The sequence below is a fragment of the Phoxinus phoxinus genome (genome assembly GCF_949152265.1).
Source record: "Phoxinus phoxinus genome assembly, chromosome: 18".
Taxonomy (NCBI): domain Eukaryota; kingdom Metazoa; phylum Chordata; class Actinopteri; order Cypriniformes; family Leuciscidae; genus Phoxinus; species Phoxinus phoxinus.
Window position 1 is genome coordinate 13805394 of NC_136893.1, and position 22966 is coordinate 13828359.

Sequence of the window (22966 nt, forward strand, 5' to 3'; positions counted from 1 at the left end):
TTAACAACTCTTTCATTGTGTAGAATCACGGTGCCTTTTATATTCTTTTATATTTAATAATTTATCTATTTTTTTGCAGAGATGAGCGCCGGCCGCCATATGAGTTCACAGCTGAGCGGGCATACTTTGAGAATGTGCGTACCCCAGGTTCCTACACAGAGGATCCACGTCGAAAATATCCTGCCAGAAGTCGAGAGTTTTATTCAGAATGGGATCCTTACCAGGGAGATTACTATGATCCACGATACTATGATGACCCCCGTGAATACAGGGATTATAGAGACCCATATGAGCAGGATATTCGAAAGTACAGCTACTTACAAAGAGAACGTGAGAGGGAAAGAGAGAGGTTTGAAACAGATCATGAACGCGACCATGGTCGACGGACAATTGAACACAATCAAAGCCCATCCCATCCACGTCGTCCTGCTAGCCCTGCTGCCTCCCCATCCATTTCTGAACGTCCTCCCAGTGACTCTGAACATCATGTTTACAGCCGCTCATCTGAGCAAAGTGGCAGCTGCAGCTCACTTTCTCCACCACGATTTGAAAAGCCAGATAAAATTCGTTTGGAGAGGCACAATAAGAGTGATAAATCAGAGAAAGACAAATCAGTCTTTGAGGCGGATCGTGGAAATGGAGGAGAAAAAGAAAGACGGGCTGGACGTAAGGAAAAAGGAGATAAGGACAGGACTGAGAAGCAGAAGTTGAGGAAATCAAAACTTGCATCTCCCACTGTTCCATCATCAGAGACAGACCTTGAACTTGACAGGGACACTAGCCCAGAAGCTAGCTTAACTTTGCGAGGTAAAGCCAGTAAATCATTCGTCAAAGACTACTCTGGAAAAGGAAAACTTGATCTGCCACCTTGTGTTGTACAGCTGACAAGAGTAAAGGAGAAGGAAGGGAAATTAATAGATAGTATCCTTAGTGAAAAACAAAAAACAAAGGTTGGGAGTGATTCTGTTCGGTCTCCAACCACCCCACCCTCAGTTGATCACAAGAGTATGCCTTTCCGCATAGACACTCAGGCTAGAGATTTCTTTAAGCATGGAAAACATCTCAAGGAGAAGGGCTTGGCTAGTCAAGTTGAGGTTGTGGATAAAGAGGGCAAGGTGAAAAACAAAAAATACTTCAAAACTGATCTTCAATTTGACACCATCTCTTCTGTGGATGCTGACCGCTTGGCTGCACGAAAGAGGCGCTTTGAAGAAACATCTGGAAAGGCTGATAATTTGAGGAGGATAAGTCAGGAGGAGGATGAAGGGAAGTTAAGGAGATTTATTGATGAACCTTTGCTGAAAGACATTGATTTTGATAAAAAGTTGCTACGAAAAGCAGCACACAAGAGAGAACAAAAAATGAAGCCAGAGAGGATGGTTACTGTTAGTACTCTAAACGAAGACCTAGACACTGTAATGTCAGTAGGCCTCAGTCTAGACCTTCAGGCCCGACTTGGGGAACCAATTGAGGAGGCATTAGATTCCTTAGATAGTCTTGATCAAAAGATAGGTTCTTTTGGAGCTAATAGTCAACCAAGTTTCAGTCTTGCAGTCTCTGATGATGGAAGTGTAGATATGGAATTTTCTAGAGACCAAGAACAGCAGCACTTAACTAGCTACAACGTACTACCCTCAAGGCTGGAAAGAGATTCTGAAAGTAAGGAAAGTTTGGTCTCGGATATTGATCACTCGCAGAGTTGCAGAAAACAAATGGAGCAGAACCGTCGTCTACAGCAACAATTGCTAGAGTGTGATAAATCTGATAAAACTGAAAGCACACCCAGCACTGATGCAGAAGACTTTGAGCATCGAAGTCTTGTGCATGAGTTAGGAAAACCACCTCAAGATGTAACTGGTGATTCACCACCCACTAAGCGAAAGAAGTTAGGAGCATTTGAATTTGATTTTGGCACTAACAGAGAGCAAGATTATCAGAGGTTTAGACAGATAAATGATGAACCTGAAAGGAGACTTGCTTCACTTCCAGTGACACCCTTTTCTGAGGAGGAGAGAAATGCATCACAATTGCTGGACAAAGAGCCAGATTCACCATTGGCAATGGAAAAAAAATGCTTGCATTTTGATGTATCAAAATACAATATTGGCAACACAGTGCACCAAGGGCTTTTGCCACATGCAGAGATTTTGAAAGTGAAAGCATCAGTGACAGAAGAGGAGTTCTGTTGGGAAAGCAATATTAGGCAGGCCACATTGAGAGGAGAAATGAGCTTCCCTACCAGTTTTGTTAAACGAGAAAGTATCAGAAAACGACCTGAATGTGAATTAGAGCCTGGGGAGGTTCAGTCAGACTCCGATGAAGATAGTGAAAGTAGGCACCTTTCACTAAAGCTAAACTCTTTCAAAAGAGAGCATGAGGAGAAGCTTTCAGATGTCAAGTCTTCTGAGTCTCTTGAAAAGAATAAGTTCTATGAATTTGCATTGGATAAGACCATAACGCCAGACACCAAAGCTCTACTCGAGCGTGCTAAGTCACTGTCTTCATCTAGGGAAGAAAACTGGTCTTTCCTTGGTCATGACTCAAAATTCAAAAGCTTTCGAAATAGCGCAGACAAGGAGAAGTCTGAACCCACTCCAAGACCTATTCCTTCTTGGTACATGAAAAAAAAGAAAATTCGCTCTGATTCTGATGGAAAGTTAGATGCTAAAAAGGAAGATGCCAAGCCTAATGAACAAGAACGACAAGAGCTCTTTGCTTCACGCTTTCTTCATAGCTCCATCTTTGAACAGGACTCAAGGCGACTTCAACACCTTGAGCGGAAAAATAGCGACCCTGAAGTTAGAGTTTGGAGAGAGAGTATTCCAAATGATTCCCAAGGGGAACAAGCTGGAGCAGGAGGAACAGACCTCTCTCAAGAACCAAGAGTACTTTTTCATAGTCGCTTCTTAGAACTTCAACAAAGAGATAAGAACCAACAGCTGCCCATTTCAGAAAGAGTTAGTGTAAATGATCAGATGGAGGAGGAGAAGACACTGGATGAAGAGTTTGGGCCATCCCCCAATGTATCAGAAATTTCCCAAGAGTTGTCAGTAAGTCATATCCCAGCTATAACATCACCAATACCTCTCTCTAAAGTTTCAGAGATTTCTGTGCAGCATGATATGCCAGTTTTGCCCTCTACATTAATAAACCTAGATGGTCGAGCAGTTGTGAATGAGCGGCCTGAAGATGCTCCAAAAGATTTTTCTCCATTAATTAACCTAAAGGAGGAGAACACAGCTGTTGCTGTGAGTACTACACCTCCTGAACCCATGATAAAGGAAGATGTGACTGTCAAAGAACCTAATGAAAAGCTGGGTGAGTCCAAAAGAACTGTAAGCCCAATTGTTGAACAGGATATTGATGTCAAACCACCTACTCCTGGTGCATCTTTAAGTAATGTTAAGCCAGAATGTGATCCTTTTCAGGCATCTTCTCTATCGTTTCCAAAGCCCGGTCAAGCTCAAGAGATTGCTGAGCTTTCAGAAATAAAAATGGAACCTGCTAATACTTATCTTCACAAGGTTGAATCCCCACTAGATGTGGAGCTGCCAGACACAGAACCTGAGATTGAACTGGTACATACACCGCGTAAACAACCTAAGAGTAAAAAGGTAAAAACTGTCTCACCAGCATCAACACCAATCCCTCAAGTTTCTAATGAGAAACCAGCTACACGAAAGAGTGAACGCATTGATAGAGAAAAGCTAAAAAGATCTTCATCCCCCAGAGGAGACTCCACAAAACTCATTGCTGACGCCAGAAACTCAGCGAAATCTCCTGTTCATGCTACAGATTCAGAGCAGGGCCATGAATCAAACACAAACCATGGCAGAACACGACAGCGACGGAATGTACGATCTGTCTATGCAACACCCCTTGAGGATGAAGCTCCACAATCAGGAAAAGAGATTACAGAACCTCCCCGTGTCACCCGTAAGCGCTGTAGTGAAAAGGAGGCTGGAACACAGCATATGGTAACCACACTTGGTAGAAGAGGTCGTCCACCCAAGACTCGTAGAAGAGGTGATGAAATGTCTCCAGTTAAGGGAGATCATACCAAAAATTCTGAGAGTGAAGACTCTGAAAATAAAGAGTCAGCATGTAGTGGAGAAATATCTAAACCAGCAGAGGCATGGCGTTCTCCACGATCTCAAAAAGGGCAGTCTTCACCAATAAGAGCAGGACAAAGCAGAAAAACATTGAAATTGGACAAAGTGCCAGGTAGCCCAGAATCCATTCAGTCAGACAAAGCAGGGGTTGATGTGTCACCTGCCCTCGATCACCAAGCTGAATCCAAAGATGATACTTCAATGCAAGTTGGACAGATGTCACAAGATACCAAACAACATAACATATCTAAAAGAGAAAATGAATTTGCACATTCTGGTAAGGAAAAAACAACTGATGCCGTTATAGAAATCACTCCTGTAGAAAAAACACAGCCATTAGATAAGAAAATCAGGGTATCAAGGCCAACAAGAAATACCAAAACAATGCCTGAAGATAAGCCTGTCAACGTTATTAATCTCACTGTGGATGCAGCTAAGAATGCCCTTCATTCAGGTGAGGACAAAGCTGTAAGTTTAGAAGGGTCTTTGAAAACCAATGACCCACAGTTAGTAAAAGAAGAGTCAACCATCCGAGTTTACCACAAAGAGGAAGATGTGCACAGAACTGATGAAAAGGATGAGTCTCTTTCAGAAATGGAGCCTCCTACTGATCCTGTTGCTGCCTTGCTTGCTCGTCAAATGGAACTGGAAAGGGCAGTGGAGAATATTTCAAAACTTACAGATGAACAGCTTCCAGCACCTTACAAAGAACCTTGTACTGAGCCACCAACCCTAACACCACCTGTCATAGTACAACCTGCAGACGATACAGAGGTAGAAAAGCCTGCCAATCCAGCAAGTGAAACTGAACTGGCAGCTGCAATTGATTCCATTACTGCTGAGGATATATCTGGTGATGCAGATGGATTCTCTGCTCCAACAACATACACAGCCCTCCTTCCCACACCAGAGACACTTGTACTGCCTGTATCAGGTGAGGTTATTGAACCTGAGACAAACTCTACTGTAAAGACCACTGTACAATCTGAACAAGATCGTGTTAAAGTTCCAGATTCAAAATCTTATCGAACATGTAAAACAGATACTTCATTCACAGAATCTCCATTATCAGAGGCAGCCAAAAAAGGAGGAAGAGCACGACCAAAAACTCCAAAGAAATCCAGAGGTCGGAAGGTTACTTTGAACAGAAAATTACATATAGCTGAGGATGCAGTGCTGGAACCTGAGTCCACTACAGTCAAACTTCCAGAATCTATCCCAGAAGAGATTAAAACCGCCAACCCTAAGGCAGCGACATCAGCAGCTGCAGCAGCTGTAGTCACTGTTGCTGCTGCATGCAAACATGAAGCTACATCTACAGTGATTCTGGACACACCGAAAGAGGCAGAACAGCCTGCTGTCGACCAGCCAGAACCTCAAGAATCTGCCTTCCACTCTGGAAATAACAGTCCTTCTTATTCAAGGACACAGCAGCTATCTCCTGAGCCAGTAGCATCTACCCTTACTTCATCTACAGCCTGCCTGAATTCACCTACATCCTCTAAGACTCCTCTCTCCCCCCTTGAGTGGAACACCAGGACAGAGGAGAAGGGAATTATCCCTAAACCTCAAGTTAATGTGTCTTTGTCTACACCAGGAGTTGGGGGACCTCCAGGAAATCCTCCCATGCCTCGTGACACAAAGGCCTCTGATATTGACCCAAGCTCCAGCACATTGCGAAAGATTCTAATGGAACCAAAGTATGTATCTGCTTCAAATAGCAATGCAGTCCCAGGTATGCAGTTCACAACCACATTAGCAGATCCACGGATGTCTAATAATGAAAATTCAGTTGAGGCTGTGCTGCCTTTAAAGACCTCTCTACCTGAAGATAGACCTAGCCCTATAACTCGACGGGTACCTTGTACAGCACCACCACAACCGCCTCTTCTGCAACAATGTGGTACTCCGCAGATCTTAAAGGAGAAACTGGCTGTAACTTCCACCGCTACTTCAGTCATTAGTCGGATCCCTATGCCCTTTGATTTCGAGGACACTCCTCGGATCTCTTTAAGCAACCGTAGCTCTGGAATGTCTATACCCAAGCAGAAGTATTGTACAGGCTTGAATGAAAATAGCAAGTATCATGGACTTAACACCTCTGAGGATGGCGGAAGTGTTGGGCGCCCTGTTGTTGAAAGCACACATTGTAACACAGGGTCAAGTACTGGTTTAAGGGTCAATACATCTGAGGGTGTGGTAGTGTTGAGTTATTCTGGACAAAAGACAGAGGGACCACAGCGGATCATAGCTAAAATAAGTCAAATCCCACCAGCCAGTGCAGTTGATATTGAGTTTCAGCAGTCTGTAACAAAATCACAGATAAAACAAGAACCACCATCTTACCCATCTACACCAAAAGGATCACAGACACCTACGGGTTATGGACATGCAGGGGTAGTATTAGCTGGTCATACCTTTAGTGCTCAGCCTGTTATTTCCTCGATTAATCAGGAATGTCCTAGCTCTGAAAAATCTGAACCATCCTACCACACTGGTCAACATGGAGGTTCTATGAAAACCTTCCAACAGTCCACAAGCCATCCTCAACTTCTGAGGTATAGCCAGTCAATTACACATCAGCAGCATTTTAAGAAAAATGGAGTAACTGAAACCATTTCAATGAAAACTGACATAAAACCATCACAGAACTTCAATGTTAAACCAGTTTTAAGCCCACACCATCCATCTTTGGTAGGCAATCACATTTTAGGTTCAAGTGCTCCACATGAAAGAGTGGTCTCACAACCCAAGCAAGATTCACATTCTCCAAGGTCGTCAGGCCATTCCACGTCACCCTTTCCAAAAGTTTGCCCTCCTAGCAGCTCAGTTTTGGGACCAGCTGGCCCTATATCTCAGTATGTGTCAAATATACACCATGCTGAGCAATCAGTGATAATGCCCCCTCATAGTGTCACCCAGTCTATGCCCATAGGTCATTTGTCCCAAGGAGATGTCAGAGCCAGTACGGCATCGTTATCTGGAATAGGTTATGGAATCCGTTCAGAAAACCTCTTATCCCCTCGATCTGCACCTCCACAACGTTCCACGACTCCTCAACCTGCAGTGATCTGCAGATCTGCAGATGTTGTGCTGAAGTCACATGCAGGTTTATCTGGTGGTGGCCAGGTTGAGACAAGCAATGATGATATGCTGAATCTCCCACAAGGACTTCGTAGAGCTTCTGCACCACAGTTACAACCGGAAAGCATAGTAATGCAGCCTGAATTCAAAGGTCTGCATCACAGGGCATTGCGTCTAGATCAGTATGCCAGAGATGTGCGTTTACTTGTGCACCAGCATTTAACTGACCATCCAGGTGTTGTAGAAAATCGCCAAACTCGAACACCAGAGGCAATGCAGTCATCTTCACACATATCGTCTACTTCTAAAGCTTCTCCTGTGGTAAAGAATGCTCCACATATTGTGAGGGATGCACCAAAAGCAATGGAGCTGAAGATGACACCCTCCCCTCACTCAGACAGCAGGATAATAGGGCACAACCCTGGCTCTGTGATGGTATCTTCTCAAGGAGTTCAATTGATTCATACTGGAAATCCAAACTCCATGTCTGAATACTACAGAGAAATGCGTGGCTTCCATTCTCAATATCCAAGTCATTCAGTAATTGGAATTAATTTGGCTAATCGTGGAATTGCTGCATCTCAGGTGAGTTTTTGTGCTCTGCAATTATAATTTATTCAATACAGTAATAAGTTATGTTAGCCATGATATATAAATCTTGTCTTGATTTAAGATGTGCTTTCTTCGCTAGGTCTCACAAGTTGATCAATGTCAAAGACAGAAGGTTCCCTCTGTCTCCTCGGAGTCTGTGGGAAGTTTTGGTGAATCAAAACTTGACTGTTCTCACATTCGACACCCAAGCTCCATGGATTTGTCTCACATATCTCGAGTTCAGAGTGAGACTGGCTCTCCCTCTTACACTTCTCCAGTGAATATAACACCCAAATTGGAGTTGCCTATCACTGTGCAGAAGGGACCTCAAGGACCTATTTCTAACCAGTTGCCACGTCCATCCTCAGCCTCTTCTCAGATGCGATCAGAATTTAAACTTGACCACACAGGACTTCGGTCCGTTGATATGGTGCAGTTGTTAACGGTTTGTAATCTTATTTTACTATTATTTCTATTGATTTTTAATTCCTTCAGAAGTACAATGGATATAATAAAACATTTTGTCATTGTGGTTGTAACTGTTTCTTGTCTTTAAACAGAAATACCCAATTATTTGGCAAGGTCACCTGGCACTTAAGAATGACACTGCAGCAGTACAGCTACACTTTGTGTCTGGTAACAATGTTCTGGCTCACCGTTCACTGCCACCACCAGAAGGAGGTGCCTTTCTTCGCATTGCCCAGAGAATGCGTTTAGAGGTCTCACAACTTGAGGGAGTTGCAAGACGTATGACTGTAAGTATCCTGTCTTATTTTATACCTCTTTCTCAAACCATATTAAGGATTTGTCTTAAAGTGCCCCTATTATGCTATTTTAAAGTTTCCTAATGTTGTTTTGGAGTCTCTTACAACAGGTTTACATGCATCAAAGGTAAAAAAAAAACGGTTCAATTTTCTCATAATATACATTTGCACATCACCACATTTTCAATGATTCTCAAACGACTCGTCAGATGAATCAATCTCTCTAAATCCCTCCTTTCTGTGAGCTGCTCTGATTGGCCAGACAGCTCAGTATGTTGTGATTGGTCTACTGCGTGCAGCGCGTGTGTCTAAAACAAAACCGCCCATTGGCATAACCACGTCAGCTCTGCTTGTAAACTAAACACAGAAACGAACAATGACGTTGATTTTACTATATCAATCCTAGCGCGAGTCCGATGATGAAACATTAGAAGAACTAGTTATTCAACCCGAACCTCCATCGCAAGGACGACTCGAGCAGGACGTTTCTCAGTGATGCGCTACTCAGTTTGAGGTACATTATGAGATGTTGCAACTGTTATTCCTCAGCATTAACAAGTGCATATCCATCAAACAAACCAATCATTTTACTTGCACTTATTTATTTACAGAGTATTTTTATAATTTATTGCGGCGAACATGTGGAAACTGTATCATTAGCCGAGCTCTAGCATGAATGACTGATGTAACATAAACGTTGGTAAAACAAATCTTGCTCCATGCTTAATCTTTCCTCAAAGTAGTGAGAACGACAGACAATCTGCATTAATAGACACAGTTTTAAGTAATAGTGACCCACAACCAGTGTTGGGTATAGTTACTTTGGAAAGTAGTTAATTAGGTTACAACGTTACCATCAATTAAAAGTAATCAGTTACGTTACTGCGTTATCTATTCATAAAAGTAACGCGTTAGAGTACTCATGCGTTACCAAAAATTAAAAGCCGTTTGCAGCGCCTCACACATGCTGCAGCTTAATTTACAGACACGGCCCCCTTTAAATGCACCTAGAAGTCGTGACTCCTGGCAATGAATAACGTCAGTCATCCGACTAAACTAACACTGCAGGATAACAATAACAGGAAAGACAGTCATCAATAGGCTATTCCACATAGCGTTTTATTTATTTATTATCACAGAACATATTAATCAATTCACACCTTCCCAGCCCGGGTAGTAGAGATGCGCGGATGGGCTATTATTTCAATAAAAAAATCAATATTTATAATGCCAATATTAATTCAGTATAGAAATGCAGACATCCCAAGTCTAACGGAAGGTCCGGGAGTCTCCCGCATATTGATAGCGGCTCACTGATGCCCGCGAATTAGTTAAAATCTCCCGGAATCTAGAGCGAGCGCGCCCGCGAGACAGAGTCTGTGCTCCGAACCGCGTAGCGCGTGCACAGCAGAGAGAGCAAGAGACCGCGCGCGTGTGCCTTAATGAAGCGCATGTAAACGAGACTCCCGAGGCTGAAAAGCCTCTCCACGGGTTCGCTGGAGGGTGGTGGGGTATTGAAGCGCAGAAACACTGTCTTGATCCTGGGGAAATTTTTTTATTCGGGATTTTCCTTTCCTTAAAATAACGGATTACTTTTTTTTAAAAATAACGAAGTTACTGATTACTTAACACACAAAACTAACGCGTTAAGTTACACATTTCACGAAAAAGGTAATTAGAGTACTCTAACGCGTTACCCACAACACTGCCCACAACTGATCAGCTGAAGTATTTCAGTAAGACCGTAATAATGTGAGTTAGCCAGTTAGCTGGAGACCTACACAATATAAAACTCAAAACTAAGCATTTTGAACACCATCTTTCAAGAGCAAACGGTGTGCGAATCCTACACTGAACTCCGAGATTTGATAAGCAGTCGTAAGTAAAATAAAGGGAACAGCAAAAGTTTAGGATTATACTGCTGTAGTATCATGGTAAAGATGAATTCTAACTACTGATACTTCACATGCTTTTCCTTGGGCAGTGAAAAATAAAACTGGCTTTACCTTCACATTGTAGAGCACAGCATCTTCTCGACATGATGCTATCCAGTATCCACAGGAATCAGCTGCTGGTTTGAAGGGGTTCAAGTGTTCCCTGGTGTCTGCATGCTCAATAAGTGGGCGGGCAATATGCTAATGTTTCGTCTTGACTTCACAACGAACCGGCTTATGACTCGTTTGAAAAACGATTCATTTCATTGACTTTTGAAAGACAATAACTTTATATACGGTGCACTTTCAGATTTAAAACTTTGCAGGATGTTTTCATTCTTTTAGAGCAGTTACACACTACATGAAAGGTTATTTTCAAAAAGACATAATAGGGGCACTTTAAATCTCATTTTAAATATATCTATTAAATCAAAGCGAAACAAAATCTACTGAAATGTCAGGATAATATTTGGAATTTAAAGGAAAAAAATTGTTTCTAGGCTGAAAATGAATACTGCCTTCTGTTGGCATTGCCTTGTGGATTGGACCAAGAGGATGTCCACAACCAGACACATGCTCTTAAAACTGGTTTTATCACTTACCTGCAAGCAAAACAAGCTGCTGGAATTATCAATGTCCCGAACCCAGGCTCGAATCAGGTTAGTTCTTTTAAGAATAAAAATGATAATCGTGTGCAGAGTTTTTACTGAAAGAAAATAGTTTAGCAAGATTCTCATGTCTAGCCACATATAGAAGATTAGATGCTTTCATATGTGAAAATAAATAATTTAGCCATCTGCTGACTTAAAATGGGACGTTCCACTAACAAATAATTTTCTTTTGTCTTCCTTGTAGCCAGCCTATGTTGTCCAGATTTTCCCTCCTTGTGAGTTTTCTGAGAGCCACTTGTCTCATCTGGCTCCGGACCTTCTCAATAGCATCTCCAGTATCTCTCCCCATCTTATGATTGTCATAGCTTCTGTATAAGAGGGAGATCCCAGCTTTCCACACCAACATGCCAACACCAGCCTTTGAGACTTGCCAGTTTTCTTCTTTTTTTTTACTCTGGAAAGCACCTCAATGTCCTTCTTGGCCATGTACTCGCTCTTTTTGTTTTTTCACCAGCCTTTTAATCCATTGACTCATTGCCACTTTCGTTTAACTGTGTATCACCTTAAAGTACACAGGGATAAATGGAGCTATCCACAACGATCAATTCTCTGATCATTTTTTCCCTTTTGTTTCATTTGGAGATTTGTATCTATGGTTTTTAAAACACTGAAGATCTTTGGGATTATTAGGACATGGGAGAATTTTTTTATTGATTTTTTTTTTTCTTTTCTTTTTTCTGAAGAATAATCAGACCAATCATTGCACTATGTTATGAAAATCAAAAAAAGAAAAAAAAAGAAAAACAAGTTTGTACAAATTTGGTTATTGAAATTGTAATTTTACTTTATTACTTGGACATGCTTCATTCACCAGCCATTTGTGGTAGAGACTAAAAATGTTATTAAGTCAAAGTAGTTCAATTGAATTGCTTTGACACATTTTATAAAAAAAATAAAAATAAAAAAAGAATAATGTAATATAAAGCAGTTACTGTTCAGTCATAAGTAAAAAAAGGTTACTTCCATGTTATTTGTAGAAATTGCTCTCAATATAGCCCTTGTTCTTTCCTAAAGGGACAAAATGTTGGAGCATTGTAAGTTGTACAGTTTACACTTGATGCCTCAATTGGGGATTGTATGTATACTTTTTTTCGCTTTCTTAATACTTGCAAAGTGAATCAGGTGAAGGCCTGGTTGTAAATATGATGTATATTTAAAGACTTTCAAAGCAGTCGGTAGACACTGCATATGACAAGCATAACCAGATTGACAACCTATTGCCATCAACCGTGAAAGTGAACTGTCAGTTACCACTTGAGTATCATTTCATTTTTATTTTTATTTTGATGTTTTTGAAATCAATCCTGTGCCATAATTTTTAATGGAGAAAGCTAAATGAATTGAGATTTATCTAGTTTTATTTTGATACTTGACTTTGTATTTGTCGCTTGATCTTTAAGGCCTGCTTTTACATTGCCTTGTTTTATGCTTTTTGTCCCCTACCTCTATTTCTGTCTTTTTTTATTGTCATTGTCAACTATTGGGGGGATCCTAAATTATGATATTGTCCGTAGGACCCCTGAAGTGTTCAATTCTGGTTTCCACTGTTTTTTTTTGTTTTTTTTTTAACATACCTCTGAATGTCCAATAAGAACAGTGCAATGCAAGTGGTAAATATACTTTGTAAAGAGAGAGAGAGAGAGAGATAGAGAAAAAAAAAGATGAAAATATGTACAAATCTGTCAGGAGACATGATAGAGACTGGCTTTTTTTGGTCTCCTTTCTTCATTGGTGTCTCCTTGAGCCAAGCTGTAAATAATCATTTTCATTTTGTTTCTTTTGTTTTCTTCTTTGTCTTTTGTTTAATGTCAGGGTCACTATTTTGTTTTGTGAGACAAAACAATAGTATGTAAAGAAAACCGATGCAGAAAGTAAACCATGAGTCTTAGTTTTGCAGTTTCATTGGGTTACTACAAATTCGCTCATGGCTATTTTGAAGGCACTTACATTTTTGATATACAACTTTAAAATATCAAAATACCAAAAGAAAGAAAACAAGAACGGCTGATCTTAAAATTTTGTCTGATTTATTTTATTTCATCATTTTGCGTATATTTTGCTGTTCCTCTATGAGGACATTTAAAGATGTAAAATAAATTTTGTTTGTTAACACCTCTGCAGATCATTAAATGGTCATTCACTCTGTCTTGGTGTTTGTTTTTTTGCTTCACTCTGATCTCCATTTACTATCAATTTTACACTGTAATACTTGCCTATCATGTACAGTTTAGTTCAGATTGGTTATTGCATATTATGCAATGTATTGGTCAACTTTTTAATCATTTCAATTTTGCATTGTACAAAATGGCAGCCTTTGAAATTAATCAATTCAAGCATAACATTTAGTTGGAGATCAATGGCCTACAGTGTTAGTGTCACTTATAGCCACTTGATGGCAGTGTTGTGATACCGAAAACACGTTCTGTATTTTCATCTAATGGTTTATGATGGGTTTTGGCTACCGTGAACTTAAGTCTTTTAAGTACTCTGTGGTTGTACAGTGAACCTGAAAAAGACTGAAAGAATATATCTATGAGAGGTTTATTCCTCAGGCACAGCACATCTGATGATGATAAAATGATGATTATAAATAGAGACATCGGAATAGATTTTTATAAAAGTATAGTATCATACTATACGAAGTTATAAGGACCCAAAAATGTATCATTCCAACCCTGCATGACTTTTTTCCCTTATTTTTATAAAAGAAAATATTTTGAGAAATGCCCTTTTTTGTACACACAATAGAAGTCAGTTTGGTACAGTCTTCAAATTATTATAAAGTTAATGATACAAATATTTGGTTAAAATATTTTAAGGTGTCATTGTTACAGTGTAATTATATATTTAAGTACTGAGTAATATTAATTAATGTGTACTTACTAGGGTTAGGGTAGGATTAGGGTTTGGTTGAGGGTTAGTTGCATGTAATTATCCATAATTTACTGTTATTATATGCAACAAGGACACTGTAAAATAAAGTGTTACCAGTTAAAATTTTGGGGTGAACTATGCCTTTAAGAACATTTCGTGTTATTTTGACGTTTTGTATACTTTCCAAAAAGTGTTTTATTTGCCTGTGTTTTAGCCAACTATGCCTGTACAAGATGTTTATAAAAGTTTAAGAATAAATGTCTGTGTATTTGTATTTAGGTGTGTGATGAGGGAGGGTGAGGAGGAAATAGGTGTTTTGTATTCTGGCCAGCTCTTGGTTTGATTTGGCTGATCCCGTATGAATCAAATTCACAAACCCGCATTATGTTCCTCCACAGGGAATTCACTGAATTCCCATGGGCAGTGTTTTGTGGTAGCGCTGGCATGACCTTGAAGACCGGGAAATTTGTGAATATGGTGAGTTGGAAGAAACATCACAGAGAAAACTTTAATGATCCAAATGTACCCCATCCCGACCACAACGCTTATATTGAAGAATACTATCTTGCTCCAAAGCTGTGGCTTTTATGTCAGGTTTAATCATAGAATATACATATTTTAAACTTGCATTTTACTTGAATGAAACATGTTCTTAGAGACTGAGGTTTAGCATGCGATAAAATCTGGTAAACTTTGTTCTACCTATAAATCTGAAAGACAAAACGAAGGGCATGTTGCAAAGCCCTCAAAGACATATCGCTCTCCTCATCTTTCTTTTCATCCCAGTAGGAAGGGGTGTGTTCATGGAAAAAAAGGAGGTGAAGAATATAAGATTTACAATGCCATGACAAACCAAGACCAGGAATGTTAATTGACACCCACTCCCGGCAAAGCGCAGTGATGCATTTGCAGGAAGTATGAAGATCTGGAGGGCCCAAAATAATGAAAGGAAAGTAGAGGTATAGCATATGACTCCTCTACCGTTATAAACCAGGCCGACGGCAAAGGTAGCAGTAGGAAGTTTGGTATGTAGTAAAAAACCACAGTTGGAGGACATTGCAACAAGAACAGGCATGCAAATATCTAATTCGTTCAAATTGCTGGGAGGGTTTCTGACTGCTTTATTGAGCCCATATGTCGGTGACCAAGTACATGTGATATGATACTTAGATGGTATTTTTATAAACACATCAGGCCGCTTTAGAAAGATCTGTTTTGCATTTCTCCTTAAGCGCTTACTTATGGAAATTAGAGCACACAAATATGAGAAGTATTTGCTTATGACCACCACAGTTATCCATAAATGTTTTTATTATTTTGTATTTGGTCATCGTGCATGGATAATGTGTGTACGCAGGTGCAGGAATGAAGGGCAAAAGCGTCTCTTTAAGGCACGTGTTTGTACTGTCCTTCATCCTTCTAGCTCTCTGTAATTCTATGGGCATGAACCACGCTGACTGGGCTCCAAAAGACCAAATTAGAAAGAGGAGGAAAATGTTAAGAATGCTGAAAATACTGGGGTTGGCTTTTCTTTTTCTGATAAGTGTCCACTTTCCACCAGTCATTTGGGCACACTAAACATCCTTGCAATTTAAATTATCTCACAAGCTCTGCTGAGCTGATGCATTCCTTATCACAAATAGATTTACATGTGCGTGTGTTCGCTCCTTTTGTTTCCTTAAACCTAAAACTTGGAATTCTCGGTTTATTAACTCCACATATCAAACAAGATAACAGGGCTGGGAGTTGATGCACAGATTGTGGAGGAATGTAACTGTCAATGTGCTCTCAAATGGTAGGACTGAAACATGGAGACATTCTGAGAAATTTTGTAACTGAATGACTAGCCTCAGTTACAGTGACTGGTTACTGAAACTCAGATGTTGAAATTATGTAACGGATCATTTACACTGAGACGGTCTGAAATAAATACCAATAATACAGAGACAGATAGACATAACACGTGCGCAGGTAAAGGCAGGGTCAAAAAAGGGTCCATTGTCAAGTGTAGTGAAGCATTCGTGACCAACTTAAACACGAACAAAAACACTCTATCAAAATGCTGGGTTTTGCAACAGCATATATGACCATACATGCATTGATTGACCAATCAATATCATTATACAATTATGCTAAATTTGATTCTGATTGGTAAAATATTTTTTGTCTCATGTCAATAACTGTGCGCTTCACCATTGTCCCAAATGAAGCACTACACTCTGCACTTATACGGTTGAGTTTATTTTGTCATTCAACATAAGTCTGATAGCACCCCTTCCTCCCCTACGTAATTAAAGCTGCGTCGATTGAGTGCATGAAGTATCCACTTTTACACTCGTGAACTTCCCACAGCACTTCCCCTCGAGGGAATCCCCGGCCCGCAGCCATTTTAAAGTGCGTTCAACTTCGTCAAGTAAAGAAGTTTATTTGGACAGACCCTCGACCCCTCCATTTTGACAGAGGGAGCAAGTCTACTCATTTCTACACTTCAGGCAGATCTAGACCACAATGCAAAATGATTATGACGTCACAATAGCAACTCACAGTGCTCGCACTTAACCCATAAGAACCCACTGTGACGCGGGCGTCACAAACACTGGTGATTATCTGGAAAGGTCTTTTCAAAGCATTATCCCTCACTTTCAACCCAGGAAGTCCCTAAGTGACATTTAAGGAACACCCAGGTTCAGTCATGTGACAATGTGTGCATTTTTGTTGCCATGGCAACATTTCCAAAATGGTGGCCTGTCTGGTCTGCACATGTTGCAGTGTTTTTAAAAACACTTGTTTTTGTTACTAAAAGTATGTTTCAACCCATACAACAATTCTAATGTTTTAATAACATATCCTAGATTACACTTGACCTGATTTTAATACCTTTCTTGTACAAATTGATATAAAACAAGTTATGAAAATATTGTGGTGACATATATGTCACATAGGGCTTTTAACCTTAAAACAGTAGGTTGAATTTTGATGTGACGTATATGTCACATTAAGAAAAATGGTAATGAGCTGCTCAAATAATTTAGCTGATTCAATTATTTTAGGGTTATATATGTTCTGCTGCTCATTTCAAAGCATATTTTAACAAATGTAAAAAAAAAAAAAAAAGCCAAATTAATAACATTGTTTAATATTGGTACAGGCCCACAGCCATTACACATTTAAAACAGTAATATCCTATACTAAACCTAAACTAATCTTGACAAACTATATATAATTTTAAAGCTTACAATCTCTAGTTTACATATTTGGTGACTGATTTTCAAAATAAATGACAGAGGAGCCGTAATTGATCAATTTGCAACAAGAATATGTTCATACTCCTAAAGCGTGTTCAGACCTTTATTTTGAAATAGTGATGAACATTAAAAATCATGAAAGAATGGTAGAAACCTCAGTTTGTTTTCATGCCAAGAGTTCAAAAGATAGCATCCATTCAATTATTTTAGAAAAAAAGGTCTGAAAATGTTTTAAATATAAAGAAAATAATAATAGATTCAGCTTTAGTGATGTGGCAGCGTAGCCTGGCCAGCCCGCTAGGGGCGTCTAGATTTCTAGGCTAGTGGCAGCGAGCTATAATGCACATACGGGATCTTCTGTGTTTCTTAGAGGTTGAATTTATTTCAAAACCTGCCAAACTTCCAATGCTACTTCTGAATAGGATGTCTACTTCATAAATTGTATGACAATTGTAAAAATAATGGTTCAGATCACTCAAACAACATATGGAAATGGAGGCGCCCTTATATGGGCAGTAATGTCAAGTGGAAAAGTTTGGTACTGCGCCCAAACTAAATCTCACTGAAAGCTTATTTTTTGAGATATCAACCTAAAATTTGAAACACAACTTGTTCAGATTATTGGCTTTGAATTTGTTGGATTTTTAGAGTCCACCAGGTTTTGAAAATATATATTTTATATAAAATATGAATAATAAAATTTTTAATATTGTACATTTTCATGAACTCAAACTTCTATAACTTTTTTTCTTTTTAACTTTCTTAATTTATTTACAAAAACTTACTTCTACAAAAATCTGCCAAATGTCTTCTATAAAACAAGACCAATCTTACATCTATATTCCAAAGCATTCTTGAATTACAGCCATTTAAGGACAAAGAAGACTAAATCTATTTATGAGAAATAAAAGCCCAATGTGACATATATGTAACTTAAAAAATTTAAACATGTTTTAAGTGGTCCATTTGGTCTATTTTATATCCCCCATAATTTTCCTATAAGGGGAAATTGTTCCGGGTTCTTATGGGTTAATTTACCCACAAGTGATCAAGGGCTTAAAGTGTTTCATTTCAACCCAAGGGAAGGGAAGGCCATACAAAATGGATTTAAAAGCAGCCCAAGATTCCAGACATTTTTGGAATGTGCATCAAGGGTATTTAAAATATGAACAAACTCCTCACACTATTTAAACTACAAAATGGCGTAATAGGCTAGTGCAAGTACGTCAATTGGGAGTTTGGGACACTATTTGGCATAAGGCAGTGCTACACTGTAAAAAAAAATATATGATCAATAAGTTATGACAACATGTGTTTTTAAATAGCTTTAACTCATCAAAATAAATTAAGAGGGTCATCCCAGATTACCTAATCCTTCCGGCGAGATTCTTAAGTGTGCATACGATGGACACGGGAGAGTGGCATGGAGACACCATGAGGCCACGGGAGAGCTATGAATGGCACACCTGCCGCTGGTAGGTCGCAAAGACTCGACAAGAGAGTAGGCCTATAATATTTCGGACGCAGCCGAAGTGTGAATGGTATACGCACGTACGTCATTCACTCAACTGTCGTATCTTTGCTGTAGCGCTGTCAGGCTGTCAGACTAATGTTTAATGACAAATAACCTAATCAAATTAATACAGTAGGCCTATCCTACTCAATTGATTAGGCTGCATAGTGCATCGTATAAGTGCATACTGTATTGTAGCGTACGCGTCATTTTGGACACATCTTTCTCATTTTTACGTTCGTAAGAATAGCTCGTTGGTGCCATCGTAGTCTCCAAATGGATAACATTAGTTACGGTAGTTACCAACCGGACGTTTGGCGGACTTCAACTTTATGGTGAGAATTTCACATCAGACCAAGCTGAACAAATTTGGAGGAGGACAGCAGCGAACCGGTAAGGGACTTGTGATGATCATCTACCTACCATTGGAAAACCTGGCAGATTAATAAATAAATAACGTTAAATTAATATTGTAATACAAGGTCTTGTCTTGAGGTCGTGGCGTGGATTATCGTACTTAAGATAGCCTAATTGAAACTCTAATCCTATGTGTTTATTTTGTGCTTGTTTATTTTATTGGCCTTGTAGTTTTATAATAGCCCTACAGCATAGACCTAAACCCCGTAAAATGTTTATTTAACGGCTGTATATTTGTAGATAGCCTAATTTTAGTATTTTTCAAGCCTTGACGTGGATGTCAAATGAGTGTGTGTGTGTGTGTGTGTGTGTGTGTGTGTGTGTGTGTGTGGTGGAGAGAGTCATAAAGTTATGGAGTGTATATTTTTGGAGTGTACATTTTTTTCTTTACTTTTATTTTCTTTCTTAGCTGTACCCCCTTTAGTGACAGGAGAGACACACAAACAGCACACACATAAATAGGCGGATAGGCATGTAGGCCTAGAAAACAATGGCTCCTTTCATAGCCATTTTTGTTAGTTATGGTGGTCTTGACCTCTGAAAGGCTATCACATATAGGCTAATTTGAAATCATCTTTTAGAGACATGAAAATCTGCTGAAGACACTTTTGGACGATTAAAATGCTCAGTATTCCTCTCCTAATGTCACTCTCCTTTGATAACATAGCAGAGCAGACATTTGATAACATAAATATAGGCTGCAGTGCATTTAGATAATTGCTTCACTTCAATAACATACTGTATTTATCTGATATGAACCTCTTGTATGATGGCAAATTCAAACCAGACCTCTTGATTTTTGTCTTTTTTGGGCCCGTTGAAGCACCGTGTCAAGCTTCAACAGTTTACTGTGAATAGCTGAATCAAAACAAAGCAACAAAAAGGTTTGAATATGAGAGCCTTCTGACCTTTCAGTTAGGGCAGACTGAAATTAAGATGTTTGAATGGGCAATGTTCCATTTTTATCTCTGAATTAGTCATAGGAAAAAGGAGACCTCACTGTTGATCACGCGAAAATACTGTAACAGATGACGTATGACCAGAAGCCACATTGTTGTGTGTCACTTGCTTTGCAGTTGCAGAATAGTCTGAAGAAAACATTAGGATTTGATGCTGCTCTTCTTTTCATACTGAAAACAATGGCCAGGATGTGTTCAGTGCTGGATCAGGTGGCACTGGGGTCCGCGTAGAAAAAGACTGGAAAAGGTCAATGCTACTGGGATAGGATTCACCTGGTGACATAAGCCATGCAAATGCATTACCTCCCATGTGACATCATCTCCTCTGCTCTGAGGCTGAAATATAATCTCAGACGCAAGGAAAGCCTTGTGCAGAATTTAACTCACTGCAAAAAATTTTGAGTTTGAGTACAACTCAGATCAGGGTGGTATAGTGTGGACTGGAATCTGGTTTTGATATTCTGGTTTCAATACAAGTTAAGCTCAGTTTGTGGCATAATTTTGATTGCCACATAAAATAATTTCAACTCATTCATCATTTTCTTTGAAACAAAAAAGAAGCAGTAAAAATCAAGGTTGCAGTGAGACCCTTACAATGGAAGTGATGGGCTCAGTTTAGGAGGATTTAAAAGCAGAAATGTGGAGTGTATAATTTTACAAGCACTCACATTAATAATTCTGTGTAAACCTGTGTTTGAGTTGTATGGTTGTTCTCATTGTTACGGACATAAACAATATGCATGTTAACATTGTTAGTGTGTTAATGTCTTGTGGCTATACTGTTTAACCAGTGAATATTGAATTTTAACAACAATTGAGTTGTAAGTACTTTTTTAATTTTAAGAGATGGAGGGATGAGTCAATTCATTTTGTGTTATTGATTAGCTTAACTTGTATTGAACCTGTAATATTCTTTTAAGCACAATCATACAATGCTCTGTGTGTGTGGAGTTTGTGTTTAGTTTAGAGCATGCATGGATTTGACAAACCCAGAACTTCCACAATGCCTGAGTTTTGGGTGAGGCAGCATTTGGTATATCTGTTGCCCTGTGAAATTAATCCATTAAAGTCAATGGATTACACCAAGTTTGAAAAAGGAAAATCCACAAGCCAGACAGTAAGCTTTTTCTGACTTGTTGAAATTGTTAAAACAACATAAGATGAATGCAGTCCCAGCAAGGATATATTATTCAGAGCGCTTGACAGTAAGACTAGTGTAGGCGTATTTACCTGACTGGCTATTTCGCTTAAAGGGAGTGAATTTCATTAGTCTATACACTGTCTGGCATTTATTTTCACTTTTTGTCAACTTTTTTTGGAGGAAAATAGCTTTTCTGTATTTACAAAATCAGGCCTTTCTTGTCTTTTTAAATTAGCAGTTTTTGTTTTGTTTTTTGTTGAAAGGATACAACAAATAGACCAATTAAAAATGGATAATGACCACATTCTGTAATTTAAGTTAAGAGTTTGAGTTAATTTCCTAACTGGGTTTTAGAACAAAATAAAACTTTGTACTTAATTTAAAAAAAACTAGGCTATGTTAAAAAAGGTAAAAATTGTTTGTCGTGTGTTTAACTTCTGTAGGCAGAAATGTTTATAGAAGTTCATGGATTCAAATTAGTAACTGTTCATTACATTTTAGATGTCACTTGCTGTTCAGATATAGAGGGCATGTGTGATCTTGACAGAATCATATGTGGAGGACGACAATGCAACATTTTGCATTGCATAAGTCGTTCCTGCCTGTTCGAAGTCTCTCACACACACCCTACCAACACACCTGATTTATTTGTGGTTAAGGTGGAACTTTTGGGACATGTAAGAGCAAGCAGAAGGAGCTGGGAGAGAGAGAAATAGAGCATTAAAAAGGAGGAAGAGATGCAGTATAGGAGTGCTACAGGATCGCCACCAATTTAACCGTCACATGTACCGCACCGTTGCCTAAAGCACTAGGAGAAAGAGACACCTTCTGTAATGTGACATGCTCTGTTCAGCTCCATGCATTTTCAAGTATGCATTAGGGCTGCATGATGCTATATCTGCCATATGAAGAAATAGAGGAATGTTCACCAGATAACTTGATATTTACAAAGAATTATTCATTCTAGAACGAGGGGCAGGTAGTGGAAAAATAAAAAATAATGGTGTAAAATGGTATTTTACTCCTGAAGACATTTTTTTGCGGCAATGCGGACCATTCTTTTAGATAAACGATTTATTTTATTTCTTTATTTTTTTTACTGGGTTTACTCTATAAGAACGCCAACCTCTTTCAGTAACTGAAATCACTTCTCTTGAGTTTGCATAGAGTAGATTCACAGTTTTTGACCAATTGCGTCTAAAATTATTGTGATTTTTACACAGTTTTGTGATTAGCCTATTATTAAATTGAATGCTAAACAAAAAAAATAATATATATTTTAGTATTGTAACTGTTGTACTGTGAAATAAGAAATCGAATTAAAGAATGTAATAAAAACACTAATTATCGAGGATTTAATAAAAAATAGAACATCATAGAATAATGATTTAAATACCCTAAGTGCTTTTTATTAGTTTTTAATGTTTATGCAGTGTTTTTGTACACCTGTTTTTGTGTCTGTGCTTGTAACAAGCAGCTTGTTGGAAGGGGGTTGGGAAAGGGAGAGGCATTTTTAAATGGTCACCATGTGCCAATGTGTTTAAATTGAAGAGGGCTGCTGTCATCTGGTGAATCATTCTGAGGGTGGTGTTTAAGTCGGGCCAGCAAGGACAGACATGTTCTCGTACCTCACTTAAAGCCCCCCATGAGAAGATGATGGG

The 22966-nt window shown here is 39.0% G+C and overlaps 2 protein-coding genes across 5 annotated transcripts in view; both read left to right on the forward strand.

Moving 5' to 3' along the window:
* The window catches only part of spen (spen family transcriptional repressor), a 35533-nt gene extending 22236 nt beyond the window's left edge, over nucleotides 1–13297 (forward strand). For all 3 annotated transcript variants that reach the window (XM_079587920.1, XM_079587921.1, XM_079587922.1), the window contains 5 exons: nucleotides 80–7781; nucleotides 7888–8232; nucleotides 8348–8542; nucleotides 10986–11144; nucleotides 11341–13297. In XM_079587920.1, coding sequence (XP_079444046.1) covers nucleotides 80–7781; nucleotides 7888–8232; nucleotides 8348–8542; nucleotides 10986–11144; nucleotides 11341–11472 — 8533 coding nt within the window. In that variant the 3' untranslated portion in view covers nucleotides 11473–13297. The remainder of the gene's footprint in view (nucleotides 1–79; nucleotides 7782–7887; nucleotides 8233–8347; nucleotides 8543–10985; nucleotides 11145–11340) is intronic.
* Nucleotides 13298–18909: 5612 nt separating this feature from the next.
* The window catches only part of epha2b (eph receptor A2 b), a 30978-nt gene continuing 26921 nt past the window's right edge, over nucleotides 18910–22966 (forward strand). For both annotated transcript variants that reach the window (XM_079587925.1, XM_079587924.1), the window contains exon 1: nucleotides 18910–19181. The gene's annotated coding sequence lies outside the window, so the exon portion shown is untranslated. The remainder of the gene's footprint in view (nucleotides 19182–22966) is intronic.